The sequence below is a fragment of the Orcinus orca genome, chromosome 3 (genome assembly GCF_937001465.1).
Source record: "Orcinus orca chromosome 3, mOrcOrc1.1, whole genome shotgun sequence".
Lineage (NCBI taxonomy): Eukaryota > Metazoa > Chordata > Mammalia > Artiodactyla > Delphinidae > Orcinus > Orcinus orca.
In genome coordinates, this window is record NC_064561.1 from 6,243,509 (window position 1) to 6,264,366 (window position 20,858).

The window sequence follows — 20,858 nt, forward strand, 5'->3', positions numbered from 1 at the left end:
AACGGGAGTCCCGCTTTTCCAAATGGCTGGGCAAAGAGCTTTTTGGTATTCTGTTTGGATGCCCAATTTGGATAACTGGGGACCAATAGCAGCATTGTCTCTTTGTTAACAGAGGAATTGGCTGTGTGTGAATTATGCATGGAATTTTAGCGGTGGTATATTAATGTAAAACGTGTGTTCTTGTCTAGAAAATGTTACTTTTGGTTGTTTGCTGTATTTGAAAGTTGTGTGAACCAAAGATTCTGAAAAGTTGCCTTTGTGCCAGTAAATTGTAAAACAAATACTAAAACTTGAACGTTTAAAATTGGCCTAGTTTAAAGAGAAAATTAACTATTTTCTGTCGTGCAATAGAATGGCTTAGAATAATCAAAAGGATGAGCTTAATTTATGGAAGGGATGGATTTAGGAGGAGTATGATAAGGAATTGATTGAGTACAGAGAGAAGCAGATCTAAAGTTTGTGTGATTTCTCGGAGAACCTGAATTTAGGTCTGCTCATTATAACTTCAGCAGCTATAGTGCAATGCTGGTAATGTGAAGGAAGAGGAGATACCAAGGAGCTGAGCTCTTAATAAGGAAGGCTAGGCAAGACACTTCTGTCAGCTTCCCCTTAGAAGGGTTAATTTAAAAACTGTTACATAAATCATATTTTTAATTTATAACTGTCATTGAAATTTACTATTTTTTTTCTTTTCTTTTTTTTCCCTTTGCTCTTCTGACTGTCTGTGGCTTCTTCCAAAGGGATGTGCGTAAGTATTGTCTAGTTACTTATTGGCACTTGAGCCTTCTAAGTTGTAGGACTGGTTTCACTTATTTCCTTTTGACTCTTCATAGCGTTGTTGAATTCAAGATGGAAGAGAGCATGAAAAAAGCTGCTGAAGTTCTAAACAAGCATAGTCTGAGTGGAAGACCACTGAAAGTCAAAGAAGTAAGCTCATGAAACACCGTGGTGGATACCATTTGTAGTTGTCGAGTGTCCCTGTTTCGAGTTAGGAAAAGACAGAATAGTCCTTGATGACATTTTACGGAGCAGAACAACCTGTTGTCGTTAACGAGGAGGGTCAGTCACAGGCTTCAGCAGTCATTCCTGTAAGCACTTTGGGATAGTGGCTGAGCACATCTTGAGCCACTGCTGACTGCCTTCCTAACATCTCTGATTTGTATTAGGCCAGCCTGCCTTGGTTTTCTCAGGGGCAGTCAAACTGAGTCCATCGTTTTTTTTTTTTACTGTGTGTGTTTGTTTTTTTGTTTGTTTGTTTTAAGGTATTCTACATCTACAGTTTTACTCAGTCTGAACCCTGTTCTTTGCCCATCTTTTTTCTTTTTTAAAATGAGTTTAAATCCTTTTTCATAGCTAATCCAAATCAGGTATCTTCTCTCCCTGTAGGGAAGTGGGAGACTTTTTGTTAATTCAATCCTTCCTTGACTTATTTTTACCTCTTATTCTTGGAGGAAGATCAGTATATGCGAGCTCAGAGAGGAAAGCATGGTAGCGCTTAAGTTCTCTTGTGTGAAGGTAGCACGCAGAAGAGCAAAGAGTTTAAGAATATTGTCAACACCAGAGATGCATAAACCTTTCCAGACTTTACACATGAGTCAAATGCCTGAATACTTGAAGGATGGAGTACCTTGGTGGTCTAGAGCTGTGTTTTCAAACTTTTGGGAAAATCACCAGTTGGGTTTGCAGAAATTATAAAACCCCCTTGAGTTAGTGAGGTTCAATTGTACCAAGCCCTTGAAGATCTTATTTCAACCTGGAAGTTTTAATCATGTCATCCCCCCGCCCTCCCTTTTTTTGTTTTTTTACTTAGTTAATTGAGAGCTAAATTCTACACCCTTTCTTTCTTCCTCATTCTTTTGGCTAGAATTGTTCCTGGCCTGGTGGTTTAGTTTTACTTCATTTGAATTTTTTGTTACAGATTTTGAGAAATGGTTTCCAAACAACCTCTCAATCTCTGAAGTTTTGGGGGTATCACTTACTGTGGGAGCGTGGTTTTAATTGTCACTGGGTCAGTTAAATGTAACCCTTTTGTGCTTGTTTTAGGATCCTGATGGTGAACATGCCAGGAGAGCAATGCAAAAGGTGATGGCTACGACTGGTGGGATGGGTATGGGACCAGGTGGCCCAGGAATGATTAATATCCCACCCAGTATCCTAAATAATCCTAACATCCCAAATGAGATTATCCATGCATTACAGGCTGGAAGACTTGGAAGCACAGTATTTGTAGCAAATGTAAGTAAATGGAAACATTGTTTCATAAAGTTTGATTTTCTACTTTAGACAATCTTGTCAATGTGTTATAAAAGTAGTTCTGACATTTGAGAAGAAAAACTTAAAAGAGGGTTATGTTATCTTCTTGATTTATTTAAAAAATCATCCTTGGGCTTGGCTTTGTCCCCTAATGACCACTGCAGTCATAAGTCACACAGGCTTGACCATGGTCCTCTTGGGGCCATGTTTATGGAGTTTTGCTGGTGTGTATAAAAGTAGGTGCAGGGTAAAGTGTATGAGCAGAGATTGTGTATTGACATTTCCCTCTTCCTGTTAATGTCTGGGTGAATGGTAATACTTTGCCATTTGCACAGGGAAGTATTTTTAAAAGAAAGTGGATTGGGGAGGATGATGGTAAACCTTATCTGGGGAACAGCATTTTTTAGTATTCACAAAATAAGCATTAACTTGAAAGGTATGAGGTGACTTAAATTGTTATTTCAGAGAAAAGAGTAAGTAGTAGAAGGCAAACTTTCGTAATCCTGTTTGAAAAATTATACTGACATATTTTTGTGACATTATTTTTGTGACATTTTCTAATGCTTGTTTTCCAACCAGAGCATGTCACATTCATGTAGTAAAAATGTTTACAATGAGATTTTCCTCTCCTTTCTCTTGGTTAGCTGGATTATAAAGTTGGCTGGAAGAAACTGAAGGAAGTTTTTAGTATGGCTGGTGTGGTGGTCCGAGCAGACATTCTTGAGGATAAAGATGGAAAAAGTCGTGGAATAGGCACTGTTACTTTTGAACAGTCCATTGAAGCTGTGCAAGCTATATGTATCCTTTGATCGGAATTCAACTCCTGGTGAATTTAGTTTAGCCTAAATGTTGTATTAGTAAGACAGGTTTGTGTGGGGAAGTGGTGATTTTGTGTATTAGTATTTCCTATGTGACTCGAGAGAATACGTTACTATGGATATTACTAAGGGAATACAAAGTATCTACATAGTATTGTACTTATGTAGATAGAAGAGATGGTTAGAAAACAGGCACATATCCATGAGTGGTCTTTTCCATTGTCTCTTTTTAGAGGAGACTGGTTTGAAGGGAGAAGTCCAAAGAATGTGCCACTGGAGAGAAATTCAGTGTTATTTCATATGTAAGCCCTTATAGGGCCCTATCTCTTCAGTGGATTGACATTCTGGAAGAAGCACTTCTCTCTGACCCTAGGCTGCTCACCCTACTCACCCGAGTTACATCTTTGTAGTCACAGGGAGAATACCACACATGAACACTGTCAGTAAACTCAGGCACGATTGTCACTCAGTGTATTACCCGGAAAACATGGTACTCCAAAAAATGGTAGAACACCTGGCTTATTGGACACACACAGAAAACTGATGTCAGTGCTTAATTTAAGAGGAGGATGGTTTGGTGAGAAGTGTAAGGTTTTATGAATGGCGCGCCACACCTAAGGAGTAAGCTGAGGTTTCCTTTTTTTCCCCTTGAGTGTTATTTATTGTCCCTTTAATGCTTACTGTAGGAATAAATACTTGAAAGTATAAACAGGAATCAAAATTGCTCATAAATTCACCACTTAGAGGGACTGGTAGCAGCAGTTGGAGTATTTTTCTCTTAGGTATTTCTGTTATGCTGTGCATGTTTCTAGAATTGCAGGAAATAGCCTTAATTGTAAATATCAGCTATGTTTAATGGCCAACTGCTATTTGACAGACCAATGCACGTGAAAATGGTAAGTTAATAGGATCTTTCCTTTAATATACTCAGATAAGTTTAGCAAAAACATGGGTTTATTAAGAGTATACATACACATAGCCACTGTACTTTCTTTATGGATCAGTCCAAGTTAAAGGGTACAGCACATTGAGCAAATTTATGACAGAAATAACTTTTTGCTCATGCACCTCCTCAGATAGTTTTTCCTTTGCACAGTTACTGGCATGGTCAGGAGGTCACTTGCATATCCTGCTTGAGCAAGTGATCAGTTTCACAGAATGGTTTTATATATATAGGTTGCCAGTTTTCAGAGTATTGCAGTACGTTTAATTAGCATCATATCTATTGTGAACATAATTAAATCTGATTCAGAAAGCCTTTAAAGTTCTGTTGAAGCGTTTCAGTATAAACATTAGCCCAGCTATGGCTGTGCCCAAGATGCCAAAGATAACAGTATTAATACAAGCATGACCAGAACGTGCTGAGGGCAGTCTAGTTAGTTAGGGTTCCAAATCAGGAAGGACATAAAAGGAGCTCTAAAGGAATTTTTTAGTTCCTTTAAACATTCAGTTTAGTTTTTTGAATAGATAATTGCTTCACATGCTTCAAAAGTCAAAAAGCATGAAAAATTCAGTGTGGGAGTCTTGTTCTTACTTTATGCCCAGGTTCCATCCATCCCCCACAGTGATATGAATGTATATTTTTTAAATCTTTCCCCCTGTACATAAAAGGTAGCAACTAACTCTCACATATTCTTTTTATACTTGCATGTTATTCTGTGGCATGGGTGTATCGTAATGCATCTAACCCGTCCTCTGTTGATAGAAATGGTTTCCATCTTTTGCTGTTGCTAACAGTACTGCAGGGAATACTGAGATTTATTCATTTTCTCTTTCAGGATGAGAGGGCCTTACCAAAGGGAGATTTTTTCCCTCCTGAGCGTCCACAACAACTTCCCCGTAAGTGTCTCAGTTATTATGGCTAAAATTTTGAATTTGATTTATTCTAACCAGAAAACTGCAATTACCTTTGAACTTGTGCCATGTCATTCTTGTGCCGTGTCAGTTATCTTGACCATTCTTGAGTAAAACATTCAAGAAGGTTGTTTGTTTGTTTGCCCTGTAGATTTTTCTGGGTGAAAAAATGAGTAGAGAGATTCACAACTTAGGAAGGATTGTTAGGATTACACTGTGGTGTGAGGCAGGCTACTCAGGATGTAGAGGCTGTAGTTGGGAAGAAACAAACTGCAAAGGGAATTAAAGCCAGGTTGCACTTTGGTTCAAAAGAGATTGGTTATTACCATGTGGCCCAGCAATTCCACTCCTAGGTATACTACAAGAGAGCTAAAAACTTAACATCCACACAGAAATTTGTGCACAGATGTTCATGGCAGCATGATTCCAGCTGATGAATGGGTAAATAAAATGTGATAAATCCACACAGTGGAATAGTACTCAGCCGTAAAAAGGAGTGAAGTACTGATACATGCTACAGAATGGATGAACCTTGATTCCATCTCTGAGAAATGTCTAGAATAGGCGAGTCCACAACAGGTGGATTGTGGTTGCCAGGGGCTGGGGAAAGGGGTGAGTGGAGAGTGACTGCTTATGGGGATGGGATTTCTTTTGGGGGTGATGAAAATGTTCTGGAATTGGATAGTGGTAATGGTTGTATAACTCTGAATATACTAAAAATCACTGAACTGCACACTTAAATGGGCGAATTTTATGGTGTGTGAAGTACAGCAACCAGAAGTTTTACATAGTGTTATTTGCAACATGCAGGTGAAAATCTATCCTGGGACAGGGAAGGCTTGTTGGTTGGTTCGTCACCGCGTGGGTGGAAACAGCGCACAGTAGTGAAGTCCTAGGCACTCCCTCTGGCAGGCCCACAGAGAGCAGCAGAGCCTGAGCACAGACAGCCCAGGGAGTGGGGGTGAGGGCCTGCTGTAGCATGAGGGTTGGGGAATCTGCGGTGCGGGCAGGGCTAATCTGTAGAAGGAAGACTGGGTGGTGGGTAAGGGCAAAATCTGCTTGTGCTGTGCTAGGGAGGACTTCCCCCGCTGAGGCTGCTGGGGTGGAGCTGTTTGGAGGGCTGGCCAGTCCCTCCTGTCTGGAGCTGTGGTTCAGCTGTGGGAGATTGAACTGAATGGGAGCCTAGACTAGAACACTAACTCTTCTTCGCACTTTAGGATTGTAGAAGCATCATAGAGGCAGATTTGAGCGGAGGTCTGTGGTTTCAAGAATAGGAGATGGCTTATCTGTTGAAAGTTAAGGACCCCATTTCCTTGTCATAGTCAGTGTGATCACTTGCAGTAATTACCCAGGAACAGGGCGATGGCTCTTGTTGACTTTGGGCCTGGAGGAGGGGGGTGAGGGCTGCTTGGCAGCCTCGTCTGGCACACTGGGCTCCACGGAGCCCATTATCTGTGGCTTTTGGTCTCCCCAGCACATTTCAGAGGGTTGACTTCAAAGTCTTCAGTGCTTTGGGGAGTAAGTAACCTTGGTGAGCTCTTGCTGCTGTTTCTATGCAATTTAAGAACAGGGATTTTAATCAGATTAAATATTTGGGAACCAGTGTCAGGTTGTTTTAGTGAACTTTGTTCCCGTTTCAGAAATCTCACCTGGTCTTGGTTTAAGCCTCCGACCCATGGTGACCCAGAGCACTGTAAGTGTCTTAGGCTGTCAGGCCTTGTTGGCTGCTCCCTGTTTGTGGAACAGGGAGTTGAAGGTGGTTTGGGTACAATGCACGCCTTAGGAAGCTTTCTGGGTAGAAGATATGTTCTTTGAATACACTAGCTTCATTGTTGTTAAAACTGCCTGCAGCGGAGTCAGAATAGTGTATGCCCAGTGTGTTAATTGGCTGGTTTATGACATTGTTTATCGTGAGAAAAGTCCTTTGGGTCTGCAGGTTGAGAGGTGTGGGTTGGGCATATGTGTACCGCTTGCCACCTGATGTCTCCAGTTGCCTGTTTTGATTTTAAACATTTCTCAGTTCACGATTTAGGGAAACAAATCGGTGTTCACAATTCTCGTTGAGTGGGCTGTTCATGGTTCTACTCTGTAGTTTTCACGTGAACTGATTTTTAGTTGCCCTTGTTTTATTTTTTAAATTTAATTTAATTTTTTAAAATTTATTTTTCCTTTATTTATTTTTGGCTACGTTGGGTCATTGTTGCTGTTCGTGGGCTTTCTCTAGTTGCGGCGAGTGGGTTTCTCATGCAGTGGCTTCTCTTGTTGCAGAGCACAGGCTTTCGGCGCATGGGCTTCAGTAGTTGTGGCACGTGGTGCCCTTGTTTTATACATACCTCACACTCTAATCCGTAAAGTTGTATAAGAGCTTATGCCTTAAAAGGGAGAGCTCCTAAATGCGCCCTTGTTGACTCATGGATTAGACCCTGGGTTTGCTGGTGGAGGTGGGCGGTGGGATAAGCATAACAGCTACACGGTAAACCAAGGCTCTTTTTGGCTTTGAGAGTCATGGTTTCCTGAGTAAGTGGAATCAATACTCTGACTTTCTCTTCTCCTTTCAGATGGACTTGGTGGTATTGGCATGGGGTTAGGACCAGGAGGGCAGCCTATTGACGCCAATCATTTGAATAAAGGCATTGGAATGGGCAACATAGGACCCGCAGGTGAGAAATACGGTGTACCTCGACTGGGGATTTTTGGGGAAGTTAAAGTTATTAAAGTTAACTATTGGGATAATTGGACATTGAGTAGTTCAAATGGAATGAGGCTTTAATTGGGACAAAATTAATTCCCTCCTTATTTATCTTTGATGCATTTTGATAAAAACAGTATTTTGTATTTTTACCAAGTTGAGTGTTCTTTTCTAAAGCTATTATGCTTGCATTTTATCCTCACGAGACCTGAGCTGAGGTACTCAGTTAAACCTTTTGGTAAAAGGAGGCAAGCCAGAGGGTTGGTCTTGCTCAAGGTCACACTATCAGTTAGTGACAGAAACTGTAGGTCTCCTGATCCTGGGACCACAGCACTGCCACAGTCTATTACCCAGACCCCCTTGGGTTCTCACCTGGTGTTGACATGGCTTCTAGAGGTAGGGGCGTTGGTGGATGCAGAAAGGTATGGAGGGCCTCATTGCATGACCGCATAGCTGTCATAGGCCACAAGGACGAATGATGCACAGTGTTGTCTTTGTTTAAGAAGAAAAATAGCTAATGAATAAAAGCTTTGGCATGTAGAATAAACTTTGAACTTCACTTTTTAGCATTTTCGTTTTCATGCAACGAAGTATTCGTATATCATTTTAAAATATTTCATTTTTATAACCTCAGGCCTATGTCTTTCTTGAAATTCTTTGAATTGCAAGATGGATGCCCTCTACCGTACTACTGTCAGTTCTGCATATCCTTTGACTCCCTCCCAGATTAAACTCTGGGACTGACCAAAACGTCTTGGCCCATCACCTTGGGTGGCCAGTCTGAACACCACATCCCCTGATACCTCAGAGGAAAGGCTGCGGGTGGCGGGGAGGGAAGCCTCAGCGTTTTGAGGAACTGCTTTTTATTTAGAGCGTTTTACCTTTAAAAGGGAGTTTTAAATCTACTTCTGTTCCGTAGTCTGTACCTGATATTTATATTTCATGTTTAAAACTGTCTACCTTGGGCATTTAATGAAACTATGTGGACACTATAAAATTTTGAGTCACATGGTGATTATTTTGTTAAAGGCTTAAATAGTTTTCCTGGAATGTACTAGTTTGACAGTTGAAATGGAAGAGCCCCCACCCCATTTTTTGCACTTGGCAATTAAAATATATTTGTAGTCAGGGATATTTTTGCTCATTTGCTGGTGTGGAATTTCTTGTGCTTTTTAAGTTCAAACTTTACTGCTTTGACATAATTTTAGTTTGCATTGACTTTTTCTTTTTAAGGAATGGGAATGGAAGGCATAGGATTTGGAATAAATAAAATGGGAGGTAAGAAATTTAAAATGAAGTACAAATGTAATTACTTTTAGGTATGGTTTTCCCTCTTTTTTTGCCCCCTTCCTTTTCTCTTAAGCCCTGCATGAAATTCTCACTTAGGTTTCCAAAAAGTTTGAGTCTAGAAATAACTTTTACCTGTTGATCCTTCTAGTGGGTGTCTTGGCCTTTGGTTCTGGCTTTCTCACTAACTAGCTCTGTGACCTTGGGCAAATCACTCCATCTCTCTGGGCCTTCTTTGCTTGTCTCTTCATTGAGGGGGTTGGATCAGATCAGCCTTTTGAAGATAGTGATTTTTAAGTAAAGGCACTAGCCTTTTTTCTCCCAAAGCCCTTAAGTGAGTTTTTGGCAGACAGTGCCGTAGGTGAAACTTGTAAAAACATTTTTCTTTGCTTGTTCAGTCTGAGTCTTGTTAGGCTGGTGCTAAAATGCGAATGTCTCTTTCAGGCATGGAGGGACCCTTTGGTGGTGGTATGGAAAACATGGGTCGATTTGGATCTGGGATGAACATGGGCAGAATAAACGGTAAGATTTGTGTTTCCTTCCTGCTTATACCTACCTTTGTTGGCTGTTGGCTCTCAGGTGACCTTTAGGCAGCAGACCCATTTTTAATAAGTGATTTCTCGCTTCCACTTCTGTACTGAATCTGATATCTTTGAATTGCCTTAAATAGTTTGTATTCCAGAAGCTAGACTTAGTGGCAGGGAAGTGTTAATTCTCTTAGTTACTTAATTCTTGAGGTTTTCTGTGTTTCAGATCTTCCCAATAATTGTCCAATAAAACTTTAAAGCTTTCCTGTTGCCTCCAGCACTTGTCTCCCCTGGAGTGCTGGACTGGGTGAGTTCTTGACCATCTGCTCTGATGTCTCCAAATTGTGAGCAGAGGCATTTGTTTAATTTAGCATTTATATAATGCAAAATTTGGCATACTATTATTTAACTCTTCCAGCCCTCCCAACTTAATAACCGAAATATAATTATATCACTTGTAGTAGTAACACTGTGTTATTTCATTTAGTCCTCGCAAGAACCGCATGACGTGTAGGTACTGTTATCCCCATTTCATTGGAAACTGAGGCCCACAGTGACTTGCCTAAGGTCCGATGGCTAGTAATGGTGGGATATGGACCCCGGCTGTCTGGCTCCAGAGCTTGGCTCTTAATCACACTGAGATTCTGCCTTTTAGAATTGCCTTCAGGCGTCACCCCCCGCCCCCCGCCCCCGCCCCCGCCCACCAGCAGGGCTGTAAAATGCCAGGAGAAACTTGCTGTTATGAAAATCTGTCTTTCTAAATCCTCTGGGTGTGGGTGGACTCTGACCCACACCTGTGGGAATGCTGCTGCTTTTATACACAGACTTTTCTGGAATGGGAAGTTACTAAGGACTTGGGGTTTCTTTTGTTTTTTCCTTTTTAAATTGAAGTATAGTTGATTTACAATGCTGCATTAATTTCTCCTGTACAGCAAAGTGACTCAGTTATACACATAAGGACTTGGGTTTAAATGTTTCTTTGCTGGTCTGTAGTAACATATCATGTGAAGATGGTACAGAGCAAGCAAGAACCTTACTAGGATAGATATTAACTGTCAAACTGCAAAGAGTGACATTCCTGATGAATAAGCTGCCCTTCTTCATGGAGTGCCTTGTTCTAGATGATGATGAAGAGATTCAGGAAGGTTCTTACCATTAATAAGGAATGAAGGGACAAAGGTCTGTGTTTCCAGTGTGCTTTCAGGCTTGCCTTTAGCTCATGTGTGCATGGAGTTTTTAATAAAAAGTGAGAGTTGGAGAGGTCTGGCTTAATAAAGTGTTTGCTCAGAACAGATGAGCCATTAGAAAGGAGATTTGGGTTGCTGCTCTGAGGAATTTAGTGATGCGACTTAGAAGTAGATGGAAACGAGGGTAGGAACTGTGCTGAGCCACGGGGACAAAGTCTTTGGTAATCTGGCAGGTGGAATGCAGCAGTCACTCTTCTGAGCCTGGTGATTCAAGGTTCAGAGTGCTGATTGTCCTGAAGAGCCACAGTGGAAGATGTGTTCTTACGCTGTGTGCTTATTAGTTGCTCTCTGATACAGATAGATACTCAGAGTCCTCCTTCTCCATCCTCTACAGCAGAGAACAGGGCCTTCCTTGCCCTGGAGCTGTTTTGAGATTTGGGTGGAATTGGCTCTAGAGCCCTTGGGTGCTGCGTCCAAGGAAGGTTTTGATCACTGGGAAAAAGTTGATAGGGATGTTTCAGATTTAACTTAATGTTTAGTTGATTATCATGATGCATCACATTATAGTCACAGGTGCTGACAACATTAGACTGATTAGAAATCAGATTCTCAGGGCTAGTCAACCAACCAGTAGAGGTCAAATCTTTATAGAACGGGTACAAAAATTTTAAATTGAAAGATCATCAAATATTAAATGATGACTGGTTTGATGCAATATTTGACAATGAAAATTCTTTCTCTGTCTCTCTTGCTCTCTTTTTTGTGTCGGTGGGGAGTACATTGGAGTTCGTACAGGGTTGGTTCCCTGTACTCTACACTCTGTTGACAGTTGGGAAGATAAATTCTGAGGCCTTTGCCAACACATTACTGCCTGCATGTGACTTCCTAATGTGTGTGGGGGGTGTCTTCTTCACGGGCTTACGGTAAGGATTAAAGGAGTGCAGGAGAGCCCCCATCCATTACGGTGCCACTCTGGGATTTCTGTTCTGCATATACAGGCTCGCACAAGTTAGATATATTTCCAGCAGATAGCATGCCACCAACCTATGGGATTCAGTTGGGTGGATTCAAGCTATGAATGTAAAGTCCACCATTGTCATCTGCTGCATCTTCTTATTAATTCATAATGCTAGTCCGCTTCCACGTTTGTAATAGACTCATTTACTTCTTTCAAAGTATAGGGGCTCCAGCTGCATATTTTGTAGTTGTGCAGTAAAAGATGTCCATTATGTAGCACATGTATACCTGATATTTCTAAGGAGCAAGATTAATTAACTGGGTTTTCCAGGGACCTCTCGGTATGGAAAGGAGACAAAGTGTGATGCACATTTTAAGTCTTGCTTTAGATGAATATACAAGGAAAGAAGTAGCCAGTGACAGGAGTCATGAAAGGGTTTCTCAAACAGGTGACAGCTGTGGCGGGGCTTTTCCCCCACAGAAGCTAAGACCTTGTTGTTGTTTTTAAATAAATTTATTTATTTAATTTTGGCTGCGTTGGATGTTCGTTGCTGCGCACGGGGTTTCTCTAGTTGCGGCGGGTGGGGGCTGCTCTTCGTTGCGGTGCGCAGGCTTCTCATTGCAGAGCATGGGCTCTAGGTGCGCAGGCTTCAGTAGTTGTGGCTCGTGGGCTTAGTAGTGGTGGTTTGCGGGCTCTAGAGCGCAGGCTCAGTAGTTGTGGCGCACGGGCTTAGTTGCTCCGCGGCATGTGAGATCTTCCCGGACCAGGGCTCGAACCCGTGTCCCCTGCACTGGCAGGCGGATTCTTGACCGCTGCGCCACCAGGGAAGTCCGAAGACCTTTGTTTTTAAAAGACATTGTGGGACTTCCCTGGTGGCGCAGCGGTTAAGAATCCGCCTGCCAGTGCAGGGGACACGGGTTCGAGCCCTGGTCCGGGAAGATCTCACATGCCGCGGAGCAACTAAGCCCGTGCGCCACAACTACTGAGCCCGCACACCGCAACAGAGTAGCCCCCGCTCGCCGCAACTAGAGAAAGCCCATGCGCAGCAACGAAGACCCAACACAGCCAAAAATAAATAAGTAAATTAATAAATTTGTTTAAAAAAAAAGACACTGAAAAACAACAAATACTACTGCAATCAGCATAGAAAAAAATAATGAAGTTACCAAACCCCATTATGTAGATGAAACCACTCCAGTTGTCAGTAGAGAAGTCATGTTGTTTGCACACAGGCGTCTTTCTCTGTTCTCATGGCTGTGCTTGTGATTGGAACATGGGTTTTTGTATTGGAGTTAGGTTCCAGCCTTTGCCTCACTCCTTACCAGGCATGTGACCTTGGTCAAGATGCTGTCATTTGAGCCTCAGTTTCTTTGTAAAGGGGCAGTGGTGATGGAGGGTAATGTAGGTGTACAGTCTGGTTGTGAGGATTCCATGAAATAATAGCACATATAAAGCCCTGGGCAGGGCAGGGCATGTGGGAGGTGCCCCAGAAGTGGTACCTGCTGCTGCTGTAACATAGGCAGGCTCTCCTGCAGCCTACCTTTGATGCCTCATGCACTGCAGCCTCCCCACACCAGTTACTGCAGTACTGGGTGCTTGGTGTATCCATTGTGTGACTGTGTGTAAGCTGGAAATTAGTCCTAATGGACTAAAGGTGGGTTGTTTTCAGGGATTCATTTGAGGTGACTTCCTTTTTTAAGGAATAAAGGATGAACGATGGTTTCCTATAGAAAAACTAAAACATGCTGACTTGCTGGTAGCTGTTGTGTGTTTATAGTTTTTTGTTTTTAATGTCTAAAACATGATGGTATTCTTGGAAAGGCCTAGGGTAATATTTTTTTCCACAGAGATGGAGCGTGGCATGGGTGGAGGATTTGAGAGAGACTTTGCCAGAAATGAAATGGGAATGTCTCGAAGCTTTGGAGAGCCCCTTGGCAGAGGAATGGGTAAGAAGGCCCCATGGGCCCCTATGTGGGCGGGGTCAACCCCCCGGGGGTGCAGGCTCACCCTGATGTCGGGAGGTTCTTAGGCAAAGTCAGCTATTTTTCCTTAGGCTTTAAAAAAATTGTATGTTTTCTGGGTCTAGATACGAACTTTTGGTCCTTGAATTTTTTTATTGGTATCAACAGCACCATTTGTCTTTAGTCTTTTCAGATGGCTGCTTTTTTCACATTGGTATAAGGTGTTTTCTTGCTGTGGAGTTAAAAACTGCTGTGTTTACATGACGTTGTGGCTGTGTAGTCACGGTAGAGATCTTCAAGGCCCTGCTCAGTGGGGGTGTGAGTCTCCTTAGTCCAGGGGCCTCTGGTGTTCCAGTTAACAAAGGATGACGGTGTGCTTGCTGATGCAATTGAAAGAGATCTTGGTGAACAGGGAAGTTTCCTAATGTTGGAAGGCCTGGAGTATTGGGTCTGTCTAAATGTAGTTTTGGTTAGTTTGCAAAGCAGTTTCTTCTTTACTTTTCCATGGATGTCTTCCCCTGTTTGGAGTTTAGACGTTTCTGAGAATCTGTCAGCCTGATTCTTAGTTTGGAATAAGGAGATTGTCTATTCCTGGGCTCTGAAGTTTGTTTCTCTCAAAGGAGATTTAGAGCATGGATAACTCTCTCCCCAACACCCCCTCCTCCATCTTCATCAGCTTCTCAGCCTGTGCAGATAGGCGGCTACTAGGTGATAACCTCAAAGAGTGTTCAGCCTGTCTTTATGGGACACCTTGGGCTAGCTGTGAGGATTTTAAGCTTTTTTATGTCTAGTTTGTATGAGCTGAGCTGTATTTATCTCCAGGAATCCTATCTTCTTTGTTTCCTTCATGGAAACCAGGAATTATTAGGAACTGTTTCTCTCAGAGTAGACTGTTGGCTTTTGTTTCATTTGTCCCCCTGACCATGGTTAGGATAATTAAGTGATTTTTCTTGCATCAAAACTAGCTTTGCTTTCTTCTTTAAAAAAAAAAAAAGAAAAAGGAGGGAAAAAAAGAGGAAAAAAAAGTAGCTGGTACTGAAGATTTACTTTTTCTGTACTTACTTGATATGACTGTAGCTTTATTCTAGATTGTTCCAGAGCTTTAGAATTTGGGGGTGAGTTCATAATCTGTATGTGACTAGGTCAGTTAAAAGTTTCTTGTTGCCATGACTGGCTTTGTTTTTTGTGTCTTGAAATGGTAGGGTATTAAAAATTTTTAATTTATTGTCATTTGGCTGCAAATACTAATTTGTGGATGGATACCTGTGGTGAGAAGAACAAAATGGCACGTGACTTTCCTCCCACAGGCACTTTGTGCTGCTCTTGAGCCTTCAGTCCTTTGCTGCTCTGGGTCCTCTCACCTCACCTCTGTGATGAGGCTTGTCAGCCTTGTCCCAGATCCTGTGGAGGCACAAGAGGTGGACTGGTGAGGTTATTTCACGTGGCATCAGGAAACACGTCCTGTCCTGACCTGAATATAGGAAGGTCATCTGCAGGCCTATCTCCTGCTACTTTGGCACCTTCTTTCTGATTGAGACCATGGTCTGTTTGTCCTGAGGCTTCCCAGAGTGACATGGGCAAGAGCAAGGAGCTTTTGTTCTCCTGCTACTTATGATCAGACTCAAGTTAGTGAAATGGTCTTTGTACCAAGTAAAATCTTTAAGTCAGGTTTTCAGAGTAGTTGCCTGGATTGTTTTTTTTTTTTTCAGATTCAGTTCTTGATCTTTTTTTTCTGTATTATTTACTTGACAGTTGGATCATTTTGGTGTGCTACTTTTGTAGTGCTCTCCCTATTCAGTATCCCTTCTTTCCTATCAAGGCAGTAGTTCTTTGTGCAAACAACTGTACTTGGTGCTCCAGGGCTATAGATAGATATGTGATCCTTAACTTTGAAGGATGTGGTGTAGCTGAGGAGACGGTGCTCAGAGTGGCTTGGGGCAGCACCAGAGATCAGCACGTAGAAGTGGCCTAGTTGAGGGAGCCAGTGGAGATGTTGATTCCCGGGCTCTCGGCAGCTATGTGAGCACCACACAAAGGCGATCATTTTCTGTGTTAAGATTTGAAAAAGCACTGCTCTAGATGCTTGATTAGAAGTGTTTTGCTCAGAGAACACAGGATCCAGGCAGGGGTGTAAGAAGACCATGCAGGAGATGCAGTTCACGCTGGAGGGGCTGGACTTCAGCATAGGTAGAAGTGGGGTACTGGCCCACAGAGAGGGCGGACAGCATCAGGTGCAGAGGCTTGGAGATGTCAGTCTATTTGGGGTGGGAAGAACAGAACAGATTATAAAGTTTTAAGTCAGAGCAGGGGGCCCTGTGAACACCCATGAAAATAATTTGGCCTTTCTCTTCAAATCGGTGGTCGGCTGATTGTGAAGTCTTTTGCCAGGGAATGGTTTGATCCAAGTGCTGTTTTAGGAGCTAGAACCTAGGCCTGGGCGTGCTGAGTAGGCTCCCAGGCATCATGGAAGAATAAGCCCCGGTCTTGCTTCCTGGCTGGAGGTCTGTTTTCTTGGTGTACTTTCCCATCCCCTTCCTTTAGCAGGTAGTTGTAATACTTGAAACAGCTGCAGGGCTAGGGTTTAATCTCTCACGGTCATGGTCAAAATATGATATGTGCTCTGTGGCTGTTGTCCATGTTGCTCAGCACACTTCAGGACCAGAGAGGGGGTGGGTACAAGTTTCTTTTATATAGTGAAAGACCCAGAAGAAACTTAAAAGCTAACACTAATGATAGCATTAGACAAACTTAATAGAGGTTTGAATGAACTGCCAGCCAGCAAGCAGCAGTATTGCTGTTTTGGAAAGCTGAGTGTGTTGGGGTTTTGTTTACCTGAGGCTTTGTCTGTCACTTGGTTACCATCACATTTAGCTCCTTCCAGGCAGGGCTTGTAGGCTCAGTTTGCTGCAGTCTTCCCTTGCCTGGCTCGTTGATTAGGTCATATTTCCAGCACTGCATGCGGTTGCTGCTGGTTTTCTGGGGTTGGGCTCTAAGTGTAGCTACAGCGGTAGTTTGTTGAAGGGTAACTGTGAGGTGCTGATTGGATCTGGGTGGGTGAGTGCACGCTTCAGTCTGTGAGTACTGAGTGTCTGGACCAGCTTTAGAAAACTGTGCTACTGGCCCCATTCTTGCTCTAACCTTCCAAGTTCAGCTCGTGGGTGCAGTACCAGAGGCCCTGCCAACTGGGCCTCAGACTCTGGAGCTACATGGAACTCTAGCATCATGACCCATCATCAAGGACCCTTACAGTTTTCCAGTAAAATGACCTTGTCTGTGTGTATATTTCTCAACCCCTTCCCCTTTCCTTTTTTATTTTTTAATTAGTAGTAGTCCTGCTCTGGAATCTGTAATAAATTTCTATTACCATAGAGGAATTTGGCTAATTTTTTTTTCTTCCTGATTTCCTTAGAAATCCTAAGTAATGCACTGAAGAGAGGAGAGATCATTGCAAAGCAGGGAGGAGGTAGGAAACGCTTAGTTTTGATGTTTTGATTTTTAGAATAGGCCTGTGTTACCGGGGATAGTAGTGTAGTGGTGAAAGCATGGGCTCTAAAATAGACTGCCTGGGGTGGGGAACCAGCTCTGGCTCCTCCTAGCTGTGTGACATTTGGCAAGTTACTGAACTTCTCTGTTTTTCGTACTGTAAAATGGGGATATAATGGTACCTACCTCATAGGGTTGTTCTGTAGAGTAAATGAGTTAATGCATAAAAGAGGACCTACGTATGTGCTGCGTACACGTTAGCCATTGTCAAAATGTCTGTGTAATCTGGGGGCTTTGTTTCTAGTATTATAAAATTGTAAATTGCTAAAAGTAAATATTTCACCTGATTATAAAAGTGTACACCACCTAATCATAGCATATGTTTCCTATGTACACGTGTACTCACAAAAATTCAGAACATTATGAAGAAAGTAAATACCTGAAATCTCATTGCCCTGCGATGAATGCTGTAAATATTTTGGAATATATTTTCCCATTAATACACTTTTTTTTAAGGGGTACCTAAAACTAAATGTACTTTAATTCAGTCTGATTTTTTTTTTTTCCCTCATGGCTCTGAGCATCTTGGCATTTCCTTGGTAACTCCACTTGCTGGATTTATTTCTGTGGTGGGCTGATTCTAGAACTCCATGTGGGTACCGTTTCTTCCTAGTTCTCTGCTGCTATTGGCATCTGGAGTGTCACCCTCATTTTTGGTACTTCTGGGGATGCTACCCACCCTCTCTAGGTCTCTTACATTTTTTATAGTTGCTGAGATATTTCTGCTGTGAAAGCTTAATATTCTTAAAATTGTGTTTATATTTTGCCACTTGGTGCACTGTTATTCAGCCAAGGAAACAGTCACCGAGAAGTGGCATGACTCGTGCGAGGTCACAGCTTTGGTCAGTTAGAGAATCAAAGAAACGGCTGAATTTCCTCTTTTGGTATTTGCATCTTGGCCTGGGCTGCTTGATTCAAGAATGGGCTGGCTGAGGGCCCAGCTGCCCATTTTTCAGAGGCAGGTGGTGGTGGTCGTGAAGCTTGAGTGAGGGGGACTCTCGGGCTCTGCATGTGGAAAAACTTGGTGGCCAGTGGCCTTGGTGGTGGAGCCCGACCCTCCTTCTCCAGAATTGTAAGCATCACAGGGTCGGCTGTGCACTGCTGACCTGCCAGCGTGTGTCCAGCTGAACCATGACAGTGAGGGACTGATCCCAGGCCTGTTACTAAATCTACTCTGCAGTGCCATCAGATTTTTTTCCTCCAAAGCTAGCAAAGTTATACACAGCAAAGTCGGTTGGCGGTTTCCGTGACAGAGTAAGGTTCCCTAGAAGTGGCTGGCTGTGTTCATTTGTACATGAGGATCTGTATTGGTGTTGGTGTTTGTTTTCTTTATCTCTGCCTGATTACATGGCTGTGTAATAACTTACTTATGCCGTGGAGGTGCTAAGGAAATGCAGCCAGACTGGTTACCAGCAGGGCATTGTAGAGGGACAAGTTGGGAGAGGATAGAGGTTGTGAGCAATTTTAATTGTCCCCATTATAATCCATGTAATCCATTATGTCGGGTGACCATCTGAGTGTGGGGTTTCTGTCCCTCGCGCTCCCCCCCCCCCCCCCCCGCCGCCCCCCAGAGCCTTTATCAATGTCTGGTGGTGGGGAAACTGCAGAGTTCTCAAGGAGTTGATGCCTGTTGCTCACAAAGCTTGTCACAAGTATTAGCACTTTCGAAGTAATGTGGAGAACATTGTTGATCAAAGTTCTCGGGGTGGGTTTTTTCCCTCTTTAAATTTTATTATGGAAATTAACTGTGGCACAGAAGTAGGAAGAATGATGTACTCACTACCCAGCTTTAACAGTTGTCAACATTTGCAGGATATCTAATGATAACTTATTGTGGGACTTAAAATTTCTGAACCGTGATTGAGCTTGTGAAGTGCCCAGGCCTCTGCACCCAGGGAACCCTCCTGGCATGGTGTGCACACAGATCCTCAAGTACCTGACATATGCCTGACACATTTCATGTCTCTGTTTTAGGTGGAGGTGGAGGCAGTGTCCCTGGAATTGAGAGGATGGGCCCCGGCATTGACCGCATTGGGGGTGCCGGCATGGAGCGCATGGGTGCAGGCCTGGGCCACGGCATGGATCGTGTGGGCTCTGAGATTGAGCGCATGGGCCTGGTCATGGACCGCATGGGCTCAGTCGAGCGCATGGGCTCCGGCATCGAGCGCATGGGCCCACTGGGCCTCGACCACATGGCCTCCAGCATCGAGCGCATGGGCCAGACCATGGAGCGCATCGGCTCTGGTGTGGAGCGCATGGGTGCCGGCATGGGCTTTGGCCTGGAGCGTATGGCCGCACCCATTGACCGTGTGGGCCAGACCATCGAGCGCATGGGCTCTGGCGTGGAGCGAATGGGCCCTGCCATCGAGCGCATGGGCCTGAGCATGGAGCGCATGGTGCCCGCAGGCATGGGGGCAGGCCTGGAGCGCATGGGCCCTGTGATGGATCGCATGGCCACCGGCCTGGAGCGCATGGGCGCCAACAACCTGGAGCGCATGGGCCTGGAGCGTATGGGCGCCAACAGTCTCGAGCGCATGGGCCTGGAGCGCATGGGCGCCAACAGCCTGGAGCGCATGGGTCCCGCCATGGGCCCGGCCCTGGGCGCTGGCATTGAGCGCATGGGCCTGGCCATGGGTGGTGGTGGCGGTGCCAGCTTTGACCGTGCCATCGAGATGGAGCGTGGCAACTTCGGAGGAAGCTTCGCAGGTTCCTTTGGTGGAGCCGGAGGCCATGCTCCTGGGGTGGCCAGGAAGGCCTGCCAGATATTTGTGAGAAATGTAAGTGGCTCTTCAGGAACTTCTCAGGGGTTGTATGCACAAGGAAGGAGGGGGCAGGAAGCCAGCAGGACCGAGTGGTAACAGGTCGAAGTCAGAGGGAGAGCTGAGTAGCGTGCAAGGGCCCTTTGCCACTTTCCCCGAAGTTTGGTGTTGGGAGAATGAGGAGGGAATGTGAGAGCTCGTGAATACTCGTGCAGCAGAAATAGTGGGTTTTGTGAAATCCTAAGCTTCTCTGACTACTGGATGGAAAAGCCAGTGATGTGAAGAATTTGAGTTTCTTGAACTGTCAGCTTGATGAGCTGCTAAATGACATGGCACGACAGTTCAGGGGTGGGGGGGAAGGGCTGTGTCTGAATTATCTTTACCAGATTGACCACCTTTAGCTACTGTTCAGTGGTTCTGTGGGCTGCTCACCACAGGCAGCTGTGTGTTCTGCTCTGTGCATGGTGCTTCCACAGACAGATGCAGACAGGAGGGAATGAACTTGCTGTGCTAGTTTAGAACCTCACGCAGACAGACTCTTTGTTCTCTGCTGATCAATCTCAGTGTGAAGGTCAGCCAGTTTCTCTGTGTGATAAGTTTTAAAGGCACTCTGAGACAGTTGATGTTTGTGCATTAGGATTTGGTTGAATCACTCACCAGTCTCCTTTTTCTCCCTCAGCTCCCATTTGATTTTACATGGAAGATGCTAAAAGACAAGTTCAACGAATGTGGTAAGTATTTGAGAGGCTTTCTAGGTGCTTCCTTGTGTTGTGGCTTGTTGGTGCTGCATTGGAGTCATGCAGCGAGGCTTCCATCCTAGTCTTCACAGACACCTTCCGTGACTCTGGAGGATGGATGGGACTTGCCATTTTTCTGCCTGTGCAAATATTCAAGCAGGTTGTTGAGTTTCCTTTTATGTGTCAGATACTTTTTCACCTGTGTTCTCATTTCATCTTTGTTTTTCTCTTTTTTTCCCCCTTCCGGTTTTTGAAAGGAGGTAGTGTTGACCCCATTTTACAGTC

At 43.8% G+C, this 20,858-nt stretch overlaps 1 protein-coding gene across 12 annotated transcripts in view; it reads left to right on the plus strand.

Annotated features, from left to right (window-relative positions):
- Nucleotides 1–20,858, plus strand: part of HNRNPM (heterogeneous nuclear ribonucleoprotein M) — a 39,076-nt gene that overhangs the window by 16,492 nt on the left and 1,726 nt on the right. The window contains exons 4-16 of one of the 12 annotated variants that reach the window (XM_049708722.1): nucleotides 741–748; nucleotides 834–927; nucleotides 2,044–2,082; nucleotides 2,200–2,235; nucleotides 2,898–3,051; nucleotides 3,918–3,967; nucleotides 4,850–4,910; nucleotides 7,484–7,585; nucleotides 8,848–8,892; nucleotides 9,346–9,423; nucleotides 16,944–16,997; nucleotides 19,052–19,854; nucleotides 20,516–20,567. In XM_049708722.1, the coding sequence (XP_049564679.1) occupies nucleotides 741–748; nucleotides 834–927; nucleotides 2,044–2,082; nucleotides 2,200–2,235; nucleotides 2,898–3,051; nucleotides 3,918–3,967; nucleotides 4,850–4,910; nucleotides 7,484–7,585; nucleotides 8,848–8,892; nucleotides 9,346–9,423; nucleotides 16,944–16,997; nucleotides 19,052–19,854; nucleotides 20,516–20,567 (1,576 nt within the window). Of the gene's footprint in view, nucleotides 1–14; nucleotides 928–2,043; nucleotides 2,236–2,897; nucleotides 3,052–3,917; nucleotides 3,968–4,849; nucleotides 4,911–7,483; nucleotides 7,586–8,847; nucleotides 8,893–9,345; nucleotides 9,424–13,420; nucleotides 13,520–16,943; nucleotides 16,998–19,051; nucleotides 19,855–20,515; nucleotides 20,568–20,858 lie in introns of those variants that run through there. The other 11 variants (XM_049708715.1, XM_049708711.1, XM_049708721.1 and 8 more) reach the window with 11 other exon arrangements.